Source organism: Drosophila miranda, chromosome XR (assembly GCF_003369915.1).
Source record: "Drosophila miranda strain MSH22 chromosome XR, D.miranda_PacBio2.1, whole genome shotgun sequence".
NCBI classification, from domain to species: Eukaryota; Metazoa; Arthropoda; class Insecta; order Diptera; family Drosophilidae; genus Drosophila; species Drosophila miranda.
The window spans coordinates 19,237,131-19,253,704 of record NC_046674.1 but is presented as its reverse complement, the minus strand read 5'-3'; the positions used below and the strand labels follow the sequence as shown (position 1 = coordinate 19,253,704).

The 16,574-nt window shown below is 44.2% G+C and overlaps 5 protein-coding genes across 7 annotated transcripts; 2 read left to right on the top strand and 3 right to left on the bottom strand.

The window, feature by feature from the left end:
• The first annotated feature begins 24 nt into the window (after positions 1-24).
• LOC108151715 (importin subunit alpha-7) lies at positions 25-2,875 on the top strand. Its single transcript, XM_017280487.2, has 6 exons — positions 25-124; positions 629-842; positions 903-1,414; positions 1,482-1,745; positions 1,814-2,313; positions 2,376-2,875. The coding sequence occupies exons 2-6, from the start codon at positions 654-656 to the stop codon at positions 2,555-2,557; spliced, it is 1,647 nt and encodes a 548-aa protein (XP_017135976.1). The 5' UTR covers positions 25-124; positions 629-653; the 3' UTR covers positions 2,558-2,875.
• Positions 2,876-3,038: 163 nt separating this feature from the next.
• On the bottom strand, positions 3,039-5,906 carry LOC108151717 (probable cytochrome P450 305a1). Its single transcript, XM_017280488.2, has 2 exons — positions 5,707-5,906; positions 3,039-4,719 (listed from the first exon to the last, which is right to left on the bottom strand). Exons 1-2 carry the CDS (start codon positions 5,798-5,800, stop codon positions 3,293-3,295), a joined length of 1,521 nt encoding a protein of 506 aa, XP_017135977.1. The 5' UTR covers positions 5,801-5,906; the 3' UTR covers positions 3,039-3,292.
• A 380-nt stretch (positions 5,907-6,286) lies between these two features.
• Positions 6,287-8,109, bottom strand: LOC108153113 (protein cycle). Of its 2 annotated transcripts, none has more exons than XM_017282900.2 (5): positions 8,043-8,109; positions 7,761-7,835; positions 7,244-7,698; positions 6,750-7,176; positions 6,287-6,673 (listed from the first exon to the last, which is right to left on the bottom strand). In XM_017282900.2, the coding sequence occupies exons 1-5, from the start codon at positions 8,054-8,056 to the stop codon at positions 6,412-6,414; spliced, it is 1,233 nt and encodes a 410-aa protein (XP_017138389.1). In that variant the 5' UTR covers positions 8,057-8,109; the 3' UTR covers positions 6,287-6,411. The 2 variants fall into 2 exon arrangements, with proteins under 2 accessions (XP_017138389.1, XP_017138387.1); XM_017282898.2 differs by having other exon boundaries at positions 7,905-8,092.
• A 170-nt stretch (positions 8,110-8,279) lies between these two features.
• Positions 8,280-9,998, bottom strand: LOC108153114 (acidic fibroblast growth factor intracellular-binding protein). The gene is made up of 9 exons (XM_017282901.1): positions 9,889-9,998; positions 9,751-9,829; positions 9,372-9,690; positions 9,199-9,306; positions 9,007-9,139; positions 8,840-8,940; positions 8,714-8,782; positions 8,472-8,657; positions 8,280-8,409 (listed from the first exon to the last, which is right to left on the bottom strand). The coding sequence occupies exons 1-9, from the start codon at positions 9,988-9,990 to the stop codon at positions 8,331-8,333; spliced, it is 1,176 nt and encodes a 391-aa protein (XP_017138390.1). The 5' UTR covers positions 9,991-9,998; the 3' UTR covers positions 8,280-8,330.
• Positions 9,999-11,729: 1,731 nt separating this feature from the next.
• On the top strand, positions 11,730-15,523 carry LOC108153116 (deformed epidermal autoregulatory factor 1). Of its 2 annotated transcripts, none has more exons than XM_017282904.2 (4): positions 11,730-12,211; positions 12,789-13,527; positions 13,832-14,478; positions 14,549-15,523. In XM_017282904.2, exons 1-4 carry the CDS (start codon positions 12,065-12,067, stop codon positions 14,717-14,719), a joined length of 1,704 nt encoding a protein of 567 aa, XP_017138393.1. In that variant the 5' UTR covers positions 11,730-12,064; the 3' UTR covers positions 14,720-15,523. The 2 variants fall into 2 exon arrangements, with proteins under 2 accessions (XP_017138393.1, XP_017138392.1); XM_017282903.2 differs by having other exon boundaries at positions 12,789-13,536.
• Positions 15,524-16,574: the final 1,051 nt, after the last annotated feature.

The following is a 16,574-nucleotide window of genomic DNA, read 5'->3' as shown; positions in this document are numbered from 1 at the left end:
ATATCTATTGCATCAGCTGTAGTGCATTCCAGGAATATCTGGCAACTCTGTGCGCTAAAACGTGAGGCGTATCGTGCGTAAAATTTCCCATTACTTTTCGCAAAGAAAGCCCTCCCATAGACAGGTAAAGAGAGTGTTGATCGTTAATAATTCTGTAGCATGTGCTATTACTTACCAAAAAGAGTGACTGGGCAAGTTGTGGGTGCAGTACGGCCTGCTTCTGACCTAAGCCCACGCACAAACACATGCATGCATACATATGTACACTTTGCCATACACACAATAGAAATGTGAAAGTGTTGTGATTGTGCAAATTGCTTAAAAAACTAAAAAGTTCATCGAACGCGAATGTACATACTAGTACACCACATCAAATATTTGGAGAGCAACGTCATATCCGGGCTCTTACCGAGATACCCCTGCCCTAAGGAAAAGTTAGGGAGTTTTAGGGCTTGGCACTTCACTAAAGTGTGGATTAAATCAGACCTCACTGACTGTTGATGTTCATATGTACATACATTATATGCGTATAAAAAACCTGTATCAAAGTTATTTATATTTTCCATTTACTTTTCATTTCCAAAGTAAAAGAATTATTCAATAATTTTCCACACACGAAAATTTTCAGCATAGTGAACTGAAACGTCAACACCATGTCCGCTACCCATAAACAGCGGTATAAAAATGCCGCACTGGACTCGACAGAAATGCGTCGCCGCCGCGAGGAAGTTGGCATCCAGTTGCGAAAAACCAAGCGTGAGCAGCAATTGTTCAAGCGTCGCAATGTTGTGCTGGATTCATCCCCCACCGGAATGGAGAGCAGCAACAGCAGCGAGTTGCAGGTATACATTCTATATTTGGTTTACTGTGTTGCATGGTCACTAAACGACTTTATATCACAGAGCACGGACATGCAAATTGCGGACAGTACTACTGGCCAGCAAGGAATGGGGACACAGTCATTGGGCCAGGCAGAAGCTGGTGCCGGAACAGGACCGCAACAATCGATTATTAACCAGGAAATGATAAAAATGCTATACAGCTCAAAGGAGGCCGATCAACTCGAGGCAACGCAAAAGTTTCGCAAGTTGTTGTCCCGCGATCCAAATCCGCCCATCGAGGAGGTCATACAGAGAGGCATAGTGCCCCAGTTTGTAACCTTTTTAAGAAAAAACACCAATGCCACTCTGCAGTTTGAGGCAGCCTGGACACTGACAAACATTGCCTCGGGTACCTCGCATCAAACCAAGATTGTCATTGAGGCTGGGGCTGTGCCCATATTCATAGACCTGCTGTCCAGCCCCCACGACGATGTGCAGGAGCAGGCCGTTTGGGCTCTGGGCAACATAGCTGGCGACTCCCCCTTGTGCCGTGACCATCTGCTTAGCTCTGGCATTATGCTGCCCCTGTTGCAGTGAGTAGAGAAGAGCATTTGTTGGCGTCCTCCAACAGACAATATATACATTTTTCTTTTTTTGCAGAGTGTTGAGCTCTTCGGAGCGTATCACTATGATCCGGAATGCCGTTTGGACACTCTCAAATTTGTGCCGTGGCAAAAGTCCGCCAGCGGACTTCACTAAAATAGTTCACGGTCTGCCCATACTGGCTCGCCTGCTCGATTACACCGATGTGGATGTTCTCAGCGACACATGCTGGGCCATCAGCTATTTGTCCGATGGACCCAATGATAAAATTCAGGCTGTCATAGATGCTGGCGTTTCCCGTCGTTTGGTCGAACTGCTACTGTGAGTACTTGTGGTTCAAATAAGATCAACTAAACCGCTTATCCTCCTCCTTCTCATTCGTCTTTCAGGCATCCCCAGCAGAATGTCAGCACAGCTGCTTTGAGGGCTGTCGGTAATATTGTGACCGGTGATGATCAACAGACTCAAATGATATTGAGCTACAATGCGTTGCCCTGCATTAGCCACTTGCTCCACTCGACGACGGAGACGATCAAGAAGGAATCCTGCTGGACCATATCAAATATTGCCGCTGGCAATCGGGATCAGATTCAGGCCCTTATCAATGCCAACATATTCCCACAGTTGATGACCATTATGCAGACGGCCGAGTTCAGGACGCGCAAAGAGGCCGCCTGGGCCATTACCAATGCCACCAGCAGTGGCACCTCCGAGCAGATCAACTATCTGGTGGAGGTCGGCTGTGTGCCGCCAATGTGTGATTTCCTCACTGTTATCGATTCGGACATTGTTCAGGTGGCGCTCAATGCCCTGGAGAATATACTTAAAGCGGGCGAAAAGTACCAGGTCCGACCCAATCCTTATGCCATGGCCATCGAAGAGTGCGGAGGTAAGCCCATTTTGTTCATAATTCATAATTGTATCCTAATGCTGCCTTTTTTTTACCTTTAGGTTTGGACAAAATCGAGTATCTGCAGGCGCACGAGAACCGTGACATCTACCACAAATCATTCTACATCATTGAGCAGTACTTTGGAAACGAGGAGGAGGACACTCGTGTGGCTCCTGTGGCGGGAAATCAACAGTTCGAGTTCAATCCGCAGAATATGCCAGATAATGGTTTCAATTTTTAGTACCAGCAAAAGATGATTATTCAAACTGACAAACAAACAAAAACGCGACAGAAAGGTAGATGAGAGGGGACAGCAACAGCCGGCACAGTGATGCTGGCAGGCAGGCAGGCAGGCACATGTCTAAGTGCAGTCACTACTAGCATTTAAGTCAAATTGGTGGTCCGTCAGCGGTCGGCTCATTTCATGCTTTTGTTAAGAATACTCTCTCCCATGATGATTTCGATTTTGATTTTGATTATGGTTACTTTTAATTTGCAAACGCAATTGGTCCAGGACCATCCAGAAAGTGTTACCCCTAGATAGCTACATAGTTTATTATACTCCCCCCCACCCCCCACTGTATATGGACTTTTATTCCTTCTCAAATTTGAGTTTGTAAATACTTTTTAATACGTTGAGAGCCCTGACTTGGTGTTGTTATACATACATGCGTAAAAGCAGACAAAAGTGAACGATAACGATGATCATTAACGAATAATGATAACGATGATAATATGGTTTTTATTTAATTTCAATTTTGTTACACAAATTGTTTAAATTATGAAGATTTTAGTTTAATGTAGAGGACACTTTAATAAAAAAAATTAAAAAAACCAGACCAGACCAGAACCACACCTGATCGGCATACACTCTCTGGTTATTTTTCTGAATAACCTTAAGATTATTTTACATACATATGTATAATGTGGAAATGTATACCCAACACCCTACCTGATTACCAAGATCCAACCATTCTTAGGAACGCTTCACGAACTTTACTTTGTAGGGCTTTGGCGTGAGCGTGATTCCGGGCAGCAGTACCATCGAGGGTGTCTCTCCTGGCGGCAGAACAATGCAAAAGTGCTGTACTATCCTAACCAGAAAGGAGAAGATGCAGGCACGAGCCAAGGCATCGCCCAGACAGCGGCGTCTGCCTATTCCGAAGGGCATGAAAAACTCATCCTTGAAGCACTTGCCACCCACATCGATGAAGCGCTCTGGCCGAAACTGCAACGGATCCACCCAGTGCTGCTCGTCAAGATGCACCGAACGCAAGTTAATCAGAATGGTGGCATTCTTGGGAATGTCGTAGCCTCCCAGCTGTGTGGGCCAGAGGGCACGACGGGGTCCCGTGATGGGTGTGATGTGGAAGAAACGCTGCACTTCCATGATGAAAGCGTCCATGTAGTCAAAGGATTCCCGCCGACTGAGATGGGGAAAGGCGTCCGATTTGGCGGAGTTGACGTTGGCCGAGACCTCGGCGAACAGCTTCTCCTGGACATCCGATCTCATGGCCAGCACCATGAGAGCCAGGTTGATGGTGTTGCTGGTGGTTTGGGAGCCGGCAATGAAAAAGTCCAAAATGGTCATCACCAGCTGGGTTTCGTTGAAGCTACTGCTCTCACTATCCGAACTCTGGTCCCGCATCTCCTGCAGATAGGCATAGATCAGGTCACTCTCCACCGGCTCATTGTCCGACGCCTTCTCCAGCTGCCGTCTGTGTTCCGCTATGGTATCCATGAAGAAGCCGTAGAGCTCTGTGTTGAGCTGTCGGATGAGATTGTAGCCGGTGCGATCGGGGGCCACATGCCGCAGCCAGGGGAACTGCGCGAGCAGCCCCCCACAGACGTCGAACAGCTTGGAGCGACGATTCATCAGGTCCAGCAACCTCTGCAGCATGCTGTTCCCCTCGCTGGCGATCCTCTTTCCGGCTATGAGGCACCACAGCACATTGAGCACACCGTGGGCCAACCATGTCACCGGCTCTATGGGTGCCTCCTCAGTCCGGCCCAGCTGCAACAGAAGCTCCTCCGCCTCCCGCTCAATGTGGCTCTCCATCTGACTACGACCGTAGCCGACGTGGCGCATCTGCTTCATGGCAAAGTTGCGGTGCTCGTACCAGAGCTTCCCGTCCGTGAAGGTTATACCCTTCCTCGTTCCCATCGTCCGCAGCCGCAGAAAGAAGTTGTCCGGCCTCCCCTCAAAGACCTCCTGCAACTGCACCTCGCGCACCATCTCGTGCCCAAGGGCCACCACCACGTACTCCTGACCTAGCTTCAGTCCCAGCAACTGGCTCTGGTATCGCTGCGCCCACTGGCCAAAGAGGATGTGCTGGCCGCCCACAGCCCGTGCCTCCTTACGGAACTGCAGCGTGTTGCCCAGCCAAGGCAAGAATCGGGGACCTGAATGTAAAGAGAAAATCTGTTCAGAAAACGATCCTATCTTATATTGAATCGATGTCTAATCGTGGTTGGTTGGTGATCGATCGGTGATTGAAGTTCAAATGAGAACTAACCCGTTCGTATGCCTATGCCTATTTCCGGAAGGAATACTCGTATGTATGGAGTACTACACTAATCTAATCGGCAGCTGGTGAAATCTGTTAGCTAGTAAATCATGAAATCGCCGAAAAGAAAACTTTAAATTGAAATCTGTTGGTTATCAGAAATATCAATGCGGGGGCACCTGTACATGTGCTGGGATTGGGATCTGTTCTAGTTGATTGCTTTAAGTTTTCATACACATTTCGTAGAGTAGACAGTGCGTTTCAATAATATAAGAATACATGCCCTCTAAGCTTCTGTACAGTCTGGCATCATTTTGAGTTGAAATTGATAGAAATATCCCATATTTACTCGTATGTAAATGGTTCTACTATATAGGGAATGCCCTGCACTGCATGGCATTACATTGCAATATTATCCCAGCCCAGCAAACTGCATTGGAAAACTGAGAAATGCATAAATCAGCCGTACCCCTACCCTTTTTAAGCACGTACATATGTACCTCAGACCTGTTAGGTTAGGTGTCAGATATGCTGTGTGACAATTTTATCAATGCCGTCTCCGTCCCAGTCCCCATCGCCATCTCTGTCACTGTCACTGTCGGTGTCCATTTCGTGTTGCTAATGAGGGGAACCATTTCGGAGTAAGGCAGGTCGTCTTGTCTCTCTATGGCTCCTACATGGATCAAATGGAAGGCATCGCCAAGACACACAATAGACACGACACTTTTAGTTCCATGAAACTTCAGAATGCTCCGAGTCTATCACAGGTTTAATGGTTACATGACTCTTTTGTTTATCTTCATCTAGACCCAATCTGAAGCTCGTATTTCTATTTCAAACACTACAAGGGAATTGTGCCGCGAATCCTTTGTTGCCATCTCACCTGGAGGGAAATTCTTGGGACGCTGCACCGATTTGATAAGTGAATAGATCACAAATCCAATTAAAATAGCGCACAAAAATATGAGGGCACTCATTTCATTTGTCCAATTGATGAATTATTGAGTACGAAATAAAACCGTCCGTCTGTCCGCACACCACGCCAGCTCTGTGCCAACTAATTCCGAATCCAATTCACGAGAGAGTCGGACCCAGGCCCAGACCCACGCGCCTGGCCTGTCGTTTTTCATGTGGGTCTATTGATAGTGCAGGAAAAAAGAAACAAGAAAAAAAACGAATCCAAACGAAACGAAACGAAATGGGTGAAAAAGCCCGTCTCAGTTGATAAATCATGTACGTGTGTAGATATATACATACATATTATATATATACTTATACTCTCGCGCATACAGAAATTCGACCGAAGATCACGTCCAAAACGTGCCTGCCTAAGAACTATTCGTTGTTTATTATTCTACGTACTATACCATACTACTCTGCGAAAATTCTCTTCGAGTTCTACGTACTCGTCGTACGTATAGGAAAAAGAGAGTTTACTAAATCTCTAAAATACATTCTAAGAATCTCGAATTGATTTTGTGCGTTTAATTATGGTAAAAAACAAAAAAAAAATTATGGTATAAAATGAGCTACGATTAAATTAGATTATCAACCAATGGCGTTTGGCATTAGGAAACCAGATGCCCGATTACAAGAAGACAGAATTTTTCGCAATTATGTAGTCAATCTCATTCGTCCAGGGATTCTTAAAAGCACGCCACTCGCTCTGCAGCTGAATGTAGCTACTGTCCTTGCAGCGGAAGCGGTACACCTGCGTGATGAGCTTTTCCGGCACCTGCATGACAATCTTGTGGGACTCAACCAGTGCGGCTATGTCTTCGTTGTGAAAATACTCGTAAAAGCTGGTCCCAAGAATCTCCTGTGGTAGGAAACCAATCACGAGGGTGGCACTAAAGGAGAGAAGCAGATAACATTGCCATATAAATCCACTCGCGACTAAGAATGGGTATGTACTCGGAAACCTACCGCTGATCGATGAAAAGAAACTTCCCCTCCGCCGAGTGTCTGGAGATGAAGAGCACATGCTGGATGTTCGGATGATTTCCTACAGCGGTAGGCACACAGGAGTTGAGCACATTGGGCGGTATGCGTCCAATTGCCACCAAGCAGGAGAGATTTGTTGTCTGATCGTCGCTATCGCCCTCCTGTTCCTCATCCTTGATGGGCGTCCATGACTTCAGGTAGCCGGTGCACTGAATAACTCGATACTTGTGATCTATACTCAGCTTGGACTTGCGCTTGGTAGAGCTGCGCGAGCTGGACGACGTGTCTGATTCCTCCTTGATTTGATTGTTTGCGGCACGCAGTTTCATGCGGCAAAAGAAGGAGCGACGGGCACCAGGACACAGGCGGCAGAGACTCTGAGGGACGTCTGTCTTCACGGGAAGCATGGCTGAGTAAGAAAAAATGTATCCAATTAAGCATAGGATTTGCCAAACTACTAGCTTCTATCCACTCACTCTTCGCATCAATGAGGCGCTCCCTTGGGCACTGCTCAAGCGAGGAGAGCTGCTCTTTGACCTTGCCAATATCCTTCGGATGCAGGACATCGAACCAGCTCTGCCCCAACAGATCCGCCTGCGTGCAGTCCAAGACACTGGACACCGACTCGGACACATAAAGGATGCGTCCACGATCACAACCCACAACGAACAGAAACCCCTCCGAGGCCTGCAATATTATCATCTTCAACTCCTGGTCCGACATAAAGCTCGGCCTAAAGTCGGCACCAACGTACGGATGCAGACTGCCGCTGCCTCGGATCCCGCGCAAATGCTGCACCGCCATCCGCAGCACCGTGAGCTTGTCTAGCTTCCTCTGCATTGCATAGCACATGGGTATCATGGAGGAGAGCTCGTTGATACACTTGTTCATCTTGTCCCTGCGCCGCTTCTCGATCTCACTGTGGTTTTGTCTAGCAGATACAAATGGAATAGTTATTATCGATTCTACCACACACATCGTCATTTCCCATACTTGCGGTTCTCATCCGAAGTACGATTGGCCGGTTTCTCATCATCAAAGTCCTCTTCCAAGTCCTCCTGATTCTCGCTGAAATATTTAAAACAAAGGATAGGAGTGGGAATTAAATAAACAACCCCATTTTGTTTGTGCTGCAACCTGCTATTAACTGCAGAGGACATCATGGAAACGGTTGATGCAAGTGCGTCCGTTTGTGTTTCTTCGGGGCTTTTAAGGCTTAACATTCACTTATAGCAGCCACTTATTTAGGTAAAAGTAACAATTAGAAAAACCTACAAAAATTCTTGCATTGCAAGTCCGATAACAGTCTTCAGTTCGTCTATCGAATGAATGTGATGCCAGACTTTTAGAGAGGCAGCTTTGTAACGCGACAATCGATAACATCTTTTTGAAAATTACAATGAATACATTTTTTTTTTTCCACAAAATCAGCATAATATTTATTTCTTTGAGCTTAAAAAATGCATTCTAAGATACTGGATAACAAATTATGCGAAATAAAACACAACTACGGCTATCAAACACACATTTATAAATAACATGAACTCTAGATATAATCTGAACTTAAATATGATACATCTTATCCAAGCATATTGTAATGACCTGCATGTAACGATCCCATAGACAGCGTGTTTCCTGATCCCTGCAGAAAATAATATTTGAATACAGTAGGTACTGCTAATAATGCATCAAAATATAATTTACCTCGAAATTTCCAAATCCAGAACGCTCTGTGTTATGGAGGACAGAAATTTATTAACCTGCTCTCGGTTCCAGCCGTTCTGACGCCAAGGGTCTATCAGTTTATCGCATAGATCAACAAAAAGATCGCGCAGCTCTCGATTCCGATGCAGATTACAGGCGATTGTGATCAGAGCGCGCCAATACGAGCTATGATGCAACATATGATTATAGAATCAGTACTTTTAAGCAATTAAACCCCTCACCGAAAGTTTCCGTCCAACTCGTGAAAAGCACGCTCAAGAAGAACAGGCTTGAGGCGTAGGCATACAAGGCTGTAAAAAAGGATTAATATAAAATATATTAAGATAATGGGAGGCTTGCAAACCTACTGTTTTATCTCCTTTTCCTTATCCAGCAGGCAGCGCAGTTCGCGTAGATCTAGTAGGAACTCCTTGTCCATTTCAGTGTCGTAGTACTCAGGGCCAGTGTGCTAAAAATAAAAGTAACTCCCAATTTAGACCGCTTAAGTAAGTCATATAAAGGTGTTTCAACCTGCCTGGTACGTGTAGGTCCAGTATATCATAATTGAGTGCGAGCAGGTCAACAAATCACTGAAACTTAAGTACTGCAGCTTTTTTTTGGTCGTTTCAAAGCGCAAGCAGGCCAGGAACACGATACAGGCATACTTTCTATAAAAAATCAGGAGTTAACTTTAAGCTGTGTTAACTTTTTTACAGACACCTCCTACTTGGCCAGATCGTTGGATATGAAGAAGTGCTGCTTTATGTTGTTGGTCAGCGTTCCAGGCATCTCCTCCACAGCTTTGAATATGCGCTTTACGTTGTCGAATTGTCGGCTGTTAATACTCGTAGGAGCATGAAATTAAGGAACAATTATCCTTGGCGTTGAAAATCAACCTACCGGCAGGACTTCAGCTTGACGCACGTCTTCTCAGCCACTTCATCCAAATCCTTGCGGTATCGAGATGTCAGTTTTTTTCCCAGTATTTCTCGTGCTACAACATCATCAATGGAATAGTATTTCTCTGTGATCATGTCTCGCATATGTGGCTCTAGTTGGAAGCAGGATTGCTCCATCAGCTTCGTGGGCGCGTGCAGATATAGTTCAATCAGCGAATAGGTGCGGTAGTGGTCCAGCACATCGGAGGCAATCAAGTCACTTGGTGCTCCCATGGAATGGCCAAAACCCTTCTGTTTCAAATAGGAGACGGCTTCGCTTGCTACCAAGGGAATCACATTGTAATCACAACAGAGAAGTAGAAGGTACAATGAACACTTACAGGAAAACCCTTCGATCCATAGCTGGTAAATTTCTGGATCTACAAGGGTGTAATTACTTATAAAGACATCTACATCGGCCTGCAAATAAGGAACATTACATTCTGATTTTGTAGAATTATATTTTGCCATTTATTTACCATTTTATTTACAACTATGACCGATAGACCGATAGATGGATGTCGCGATAGAGATGGGCCATCCGTCCATGACAGATCCAACCCTAATCCGACCTGATACATCTATATACAACGGTTACATTTTCAAATATATTATAAACTTCACGTTATATTAATTGTATATTTGTTTTATCTTTTTAAAAGCATAGGATTTAGATCAGCAAAATTCTCCATTGACGAAATCAGGGATGATATTCGTAAAGAAACGATAAAAATGCATGCCATGCCCTTTTTTTTCGCAGACGAGTACTTAGATCAGCAAATAGAAAAGCCGATTAATACTGGAAAGGCAACCTATTAATACTGGAAAAGCAAAGATCGTATGTCTGGGCAGGAGGGCATTGTCGTTCTCCAGCGCCACAGCGTCCACATATGTATAGTATAGCAAGCCATAGTGCTTTTATAAAAAATTTTGAATTTTGAATTGCATTTTTTCGTAAGCAAACAACAGTGTAACCGTAGAGCATGCACATCTGGTGTTGGTAAATATGTCTGGTAAATATATGGAAGTTGAAAAAGACAGAGACAGCCTAATGGGAAAAACATGCATAAGAGCGAGAGAGATATATGCGTCCAGTAGGTTTTCCAGTTGAGCTGGATTGATTGATTGTCGCAATTTTCCGAACATAATTTTGTCAGAAATAGTGCCTCATTTATTCGACTGACAGCCGGGAGATGTGTTTAGAGACGGCTGCGAACACTAATTTTGCGTGTTTTCTATCTCTCTCTCTTCGCAGCAAATTTATCAAAGCCGAATATCATAACAGCTTAATAGATGGAACTTATCGGCGTCAGCTATCGTTATACCACATCAATGTTTTATCCCCATTTACGGTATATTATATACTTTTCTGTATAGTTTATATATTTTATTTACTGCATATCGGTATATAACGGTATATTTCATTAAAGTTAAATTCAATTTTTAACACAGAGTATAAAAACTTCCATACGCATGTTTTTTTAGTTTTTGATCTCTCAAATCGTTCCTCCCTGCATCATTTATTCCAATTGATTGCATTTATTTCCTTGTCACATTGTGCCACAACATGATGAAATTATGCAATTATGCATTCCCTCTCTTTCAAGTCCAGGATATAGAAATATAGATTCAATATAGAAAATATCATAGGTCCATAAATGTCAATATGTGAAAAAAGACGTTATAGACGTTTCAAATCAGCTTGGGAAACAGTATTTTAATATTAATTTAAGGAAATAGAGTATATTATATATTATTATTTTATATTATTATACTAAATTATATTATATTATATTGACAAGCAACAAGTGTTCAATACCAGAAACATATAAGAAATTACACAACATTCCATACACACACGTTACATTTCATGCACACTTACGTTTGAAGCTTTGACCTTTTTTGTTTAAGCCTTATCTTACATCCAATCAAAAAAAAAGGAGTTCTTAAAATAAGCATATCTTTCAGAAAAGTGAATTATCAATCGGATAAAATTTTGTTTTCAGGGCTGAAAGTCCTAGTTAGCTAGTAATATTAAGCCGAGTATAAAAATAGATGAAAATAGAGGAATATGATTTCTGATCATGGAGAGAGAACGATTAACCCATTGTAGACTTGTGGGTATTAAAATACACTCCACGAAAATTATGATATTTGAAGAATTTTAGCGCAGTTCTGGTGAAATATATCGTGGGAATTTTTTTTTTTGAAAAAGAAAAACTACAAACAGTATTATTTTTCGCAGTTCAACTCAAGTTACTATTGTGTTTAAATGAAGGGGGCTTACGAGGGCTACGTTGGTTTTTTCATCGGTATATTCGGTCACACTGATCATGAGGAAGAAGAAGAGGATATCAACTTTAAGAGATTTTTTAAAGTTTTTAGCTTAAAAAATGTAAATTGCAATATATTGTATACTGTAAATGGAAGAAAATGAATCGCCAACGCGAATGCCACAAACTACATATGTAAATTGTAAATGGTGTGCGCGGGAAACACAAACTGCAGGCGCAACAGCAACAGCACGCACCAACCACAACAGACGTCCAATTGCAATTCGCAGCACTTCGATGAGTTAATATTAAGAAATAAAAGCGGAAACATTAGTGGTAGAACAAGTGAAAGTGAATTCAGTGCGCTAGTGGCACACCAATAATGGAACAGGTCGATTCCACTGCAACTGAGCTGCACATAAGCAGGATACGTGAAGTGAAAGACTTGGCCGACGATGTGCGCGATGTTGTGAAAGAAGAGGTGATATTAGAAAGCCCGGGCCATCACCATCATCATCATCACCACCAGGTAATGAAACAGAAACAAAATTTGTCTCTTGGCGGTAAGGGTGGATGTGGCTGTGGCTGTGTCTGTGCATGTGACTCCGGATCCGAATGTGGTTCATTCTGATTCTGGTTCTGGCTCCTCGCGCTCTGCCACTGCCACTGCCACTGGCTCCGTCTCTGCTCTGCTCTGCGCAGTAGTGAAAAGTCTGTCCATGTGTGCGTGCATGTGTGGTAGTGGGCTGGGTGGAGGGGGGTTGGCCTGCTCCAAGCGGAGCAAGCGGCCCACTGGGCAATCCAATCCCAACCCCCACAGAACGCCGACGTACAGCACATACCACCCCACCCGCTCACGCTCCCGCACCCCCTCCCCAAGCCATCAGATTTTGTGGCGCAAATTGTTGTGTATACCGATTTTCATTTTTCCCATGCTGTGTTGTTTACTTACATTCGAATTTTCTTCTTTGATTCCTTGGCAAATCGCATCGCATCGCTTGAAATAAAACTACACGAATCGAAAATACAAATACGACAATTGGCAATTGGACACTCAACCACATTCATGTGACGAACGTTGGAATATGTGCGCTATGGTAATGCAGTTGGATTCTAAGGTTCGCATGGTCACATCCTCCTCAAACGACAACAGCGGCAGCGGCTCCGGTGGTGGAGCAGGAGGAGGCGGTGTTGTCTCTGTGCCAGTTTCACTGCCCATCGGATCAATGATAACCGGCACCACCTTTAATGTGATTACGCCCGATCAGCTCCCCCCCCACTTCAAGCCGATGCTGTGCGTCGACAACAATGGCTACCTTTCCGGTGGCACGGTCAGCATGGGCAACGACCTCAAGACGATCGTCATCCAGCAGCAGCAGACACAGGCCAGCAGCGGAGGAGGGGGCTCCAACAGTGCTGGAGCCAACACAAATGCCACCAACACACTTGGACTGAATCATGACGGCTCTGGGAGCAGGGCCCCCAGCGAGGACAGTCTTGTCCTCGAGCATGCGGGTGGCGGTGGCCAACCAACGGGCTCCACCGGCTGGGCAGAGAACACATCAACCCAACACATGGAGGTCTTCCAGATCCGTTGTAAAACCACCTGCGCCGAACTATATCGCAGCAAACTGGGATCTGGCGGCCGTGGGCGCTGCGTCAAGTACAAGGAGAAGTGGCACACGCCTAGCGAGTTCGAGAATGTGTGCGGCCGGGGCTCGAGCAAAGACTGGAAGCGCTCCATCAAGTACGGTGGCAAGTCGCTACAATCGCTCATCGACGAGGGCACACTCACGCCCCATGCAACCAACTGCAGCTGCACCGTCTGCTGCGACGATGAAGCAGGTGAGTCAGGTGAGACGAACAAAAACCATAAACCCTGGTCACCAGCACCTCGGTCCATTCATTAAGACCTTCCCAAGTACAGTGAACTCGCCACACAACTACAGATGCACTGCCACTACAGTTCTACAGATAATAAAACGATTCGGTTTCACTTTATCCGCATCAACTGTTGGTTAGCTAGAAGAGAGTAGGCTGTACTGATTGGTGTGGAGAGTACGGGCAACCCATGTAGTTCTGGCGGGTTCACTGTATCACATTTGGTCCAATAGAAGAGCATTTTTAAACCAAATTTGATTGAATTTAGCATCCGGTCCTGTACGTCTATTCACACCGTATAAGCGACGAAAGCGGAATCAAACGGATCTCGATATGGAGCCTGGTCCCAAGCGCAAGCGTAATACCCATCATAGCAACAACAATAATAATAGCAACACTAACAACAATAACAACAATACGAGCGGTAACAGCGCCAACAACAATATAGATATGTCGGCGGCCAATGCGGCTGCTGCTGTGGCGGCAACCTCCACCGTTGTGGATGAGAACATGTTTTTGGCCGAGGAGAACATCACGTCTAAGGATGAGCCGTGGGCGGCGCTAAACGACAGCCTAGACACCTCCACCGAGCTGGTTGACCAATCGCAAATGGGCAATGCCTACGAGCGTGAAACGTTCGTGGTGAACATCAATGATGGGGCTTCCATTGCCGTCCTGGACAACAGTCAATCGATGAAGAACATCGAGCATGTGTACTGCACCATGGTCAAGGCAACGAATGACTTTAAGCGTCTGCTCAACGAAATGAAGCAGTCGTACGAGCGTCGCATCGAGGTTTTGCAAAAGGAGCGCGATGCGGCGGTCAGTGCGATGCGCGTACAGGTTCACGCGGACATCGATGATCCAAATATATCTGGCTCCCTGCACGGAAATGAGATCATATCGGCCAAAAAGGTAAATTCGCTTGACACCGAATTCACCCGAATTTTTTTAATACGAGCATTTTCTTTAATTTATTGACTAGTGCGCCAACTGTAACCGCGAGGCATTGGCTGAATGCTCGCTGTGCCGGAAGACGCCGTACTGCTCGGAGTTTTGCCAGCGCAAGGATTGGAATGCTCATCAGGTGGAGTGCACAAGGAATCCGCAAGCGACAACGCAGCAGGTCATGCTGTTGATCGATGATCAGTCCTAAGCAACCTAACGAAATGTACATACAAATTTTACTACTAATAATACGAATATACAAAGTTCCCCCTTTTCCTACACCTCCCTATTGTCCCAATCCCTTACCCACACTTCGAAGCCCATTAGCAAGCCTCTATCCTTTTAGACTTATGTCCTACATTAATGTAATTCTTAACGTACATATAACTATATAAATATATATATGTATTGATATATATATATACATTTTACTATTGAACGTAGGGCAAGCCAACAAAAAATACAAAATAAATAAAAAAAGAACAACAAAAATATAATTAATTAAAAAGGAGAGAATAACGTAGCAAGCAAAAATCAAAGCAAGTGCAAAGGCGTAGAAAATTAATTAAGCTACATTTTGAACGTAACAAAACCTAAACAGATTACTTGTAATTCAATTTAAATTAAATTAAATTTAGTAATAGTTGCAAGGCGCATAGCATAACTAACAGGGAGCCACAGCCACCCCATCCCATCCCATCACAACCAGACACTGAACACGAAACTGAACCCAATTCCCCAAACCCCACACAGATTGCAAACTCTTTTGCATTGATTGAGGGGAAGGACAACCCAACCAACAAAGAGAAGATGACACAAATTCTGGAATTACAATTCGAGTACATATTCCTCTATGTATACATTTTTCATTAGACTCTAAGCACATAGTTAAACTTTTAACATTTTACTATTATAATTTAATGGATACTACTGCCCGTTACAAGCATCCAATAAAGATTTCAAACAAAAATAACTGATCGGTACCCAGGAAATAAATGAAATTCAAACTACACACCACCCTCTCTATTCATATTATCCCTGCCTCAACACCACCCCTACACCACCAGCCCCAGCCCCAGCCCCATCACGCCACGCCCTCACAATAACCAAAATGTAAAACATTAACAAAATAAAATAATAATAACAGTTAGCTAGTTGTGTGTAAATGTGTCGTAGGGTTTTCCCGATTGTAAAGTTTCTTGCCGTCACCCTCAGCCTCAGCCTTCAGCTGATGTAACACCTTTCTTATAGTCTGTAGTCCCATATGCTAATACATTCATACATACAAACCAACATACATACATACGTATATATATAACTTTAAACAACTGCTAGCTGTATATTCAAATTCCAGCATACACGCAGATGTAAAGAAATCTAAAATTTGAATTTCGAAGACATTTATTGCCGACCGAACAGATCACTCCACGCCACGCCATGCCACGAAATCCTTAATGTCAGTCTCTGTGATGGTTTCGTTTCGGATGTTGTTGCATTACTCTCGTAAAGTTACAATTAAACCTGGCAGAACACCACAAAACAAGCGTGGCCAACAGAGCGGCAAAGAGGGGTGACAGATGAAAAGAACAAAAAATAAAAATACATACATCTAAATGTACAAAAGCTTATCTTGTGTCGTGTTCCTTTTTATACCCGATACTCAAAATGAGTATTGGGGTATATTAGATTTGTGGTAAAAGTGGATGTGTGTAACGTCCAGAAGGAATCGTTTCCGACCCCATAAAGTATATATATTCTTGATCAGCATAAATAGCCGAGTCAATTGAGCCATGTCTGTCTGTCCGTCTGTCCGTCCGTCCGTCTGTCCGTCTGTCCGTCCCCTTCAGCGCCTAGTTCTCAAAGACTATAAGAGCTAGAGCAACGATGTTTTGGATCCAGACTTCTGTGATATTTCACTGCTACAAAAATATTTCAAAACTTCGCCCCGTCCACTTCCGCCCCCACAAAGGACGAAAATCTGTGGCATCCACAATTTTAAAGATATGAGAAAACCAAAAACGTAGAATTGTAGAGAATGACCATATCTTTAAGACTGCGGAATC

Coding starts and splice junctions, on each gene's coding strand:
- LOC108153113 (XM_017282898.2), bottom strand. CDS start 7,990: ATGTTAAGCCTTAAAAGCCCCGAAGAAACACAAACGGACGCACTTGCA. Junction 7,836..7,904: donor TCCTCTGCAGTTAATAGCAG/GTTGCAGCACAA, acceptor TAAATATTTCAG/CGAGAATCAGGAGGACTTGG. Junction 6,674..6,749: donor TTTCTTTTCATCGATCAGCG/GTAGGTTTCCGA, acceptor TCTCTCCTTTAG/TGCCACCCTCGTGATTGGTT.
- LOC108153114 (XM_017282901.1), bottom strand. CDS start 9,990: ATGTATCAGGTCGGATTAGGGTTGGATCTGTCATGGACGGATGGCCCA. Junction 9,830..9,888: donor TCATAGTTGTAAATAAAATG/GTAAATAAATGG, acceptor CCTTATTTGCAG/GCCGATGTAGATGTCTTTAT. Junction 9,140..9,198: donor ATATCCAACGATCTGGCCAA/GTAGGAGGTGTC, acceptor GATTTTTTATAG/AAAGTATGCCTGTATCGTGT.
- LOC108151717 (XM_017280488.2), bottom strand. CDS start 5,800: ATGAGTGCCCTCATATTTTTGTGCGCTATTTTAATTGGATTTGTGATC. Junction 4,720..5,706: donor TCCCAAGAATTTCCCTCCAG/GTGAGATGGCAA, acceptor CTTTACATTCAG/GTCCCCGATTCTTGCCTTGG.
- LOC108151715 (XM_017280487.2), top strand. CDS start 654: ATGTCCGCTACCCATAAACAGCGGTATAAAAATGCCGCACTGGACTCG. Junction 843..902: donor GCAACAGCAGCGAGTTGCAG/GTATACATTCTA, acceptor TTTATATCACAG/AGCACGGACATGCAAATTGC. Junction 1,746..1,813: donor CGTTTGGTCGAACTGCTACT/GTGAGTACTTGT, acceptor TTCGTCTTTCAG/GCATCCCCAGCAGAATGTCA.
- LOC108153116 (XM_017282903.2), top strand. CDS start 12,065: ATGGAACAGGTCGATTCCACTGCAACTGAGCTGCACATAAGCAGGATA. Junction 12,212..12,788: donor ATCATCATCATCACCACCAG/GTAATGAAACAG, acceptor ATGGTAATGCAG/TTGGATTCTAAGGTTCGCAT. Junction 13,537..13,831: donor CGATGAAGCAGGTGAGTCAG/GTGAGACGAACA, acceptor GATTGAATTTAG/CATCCGGTCCTGTACGTCTA.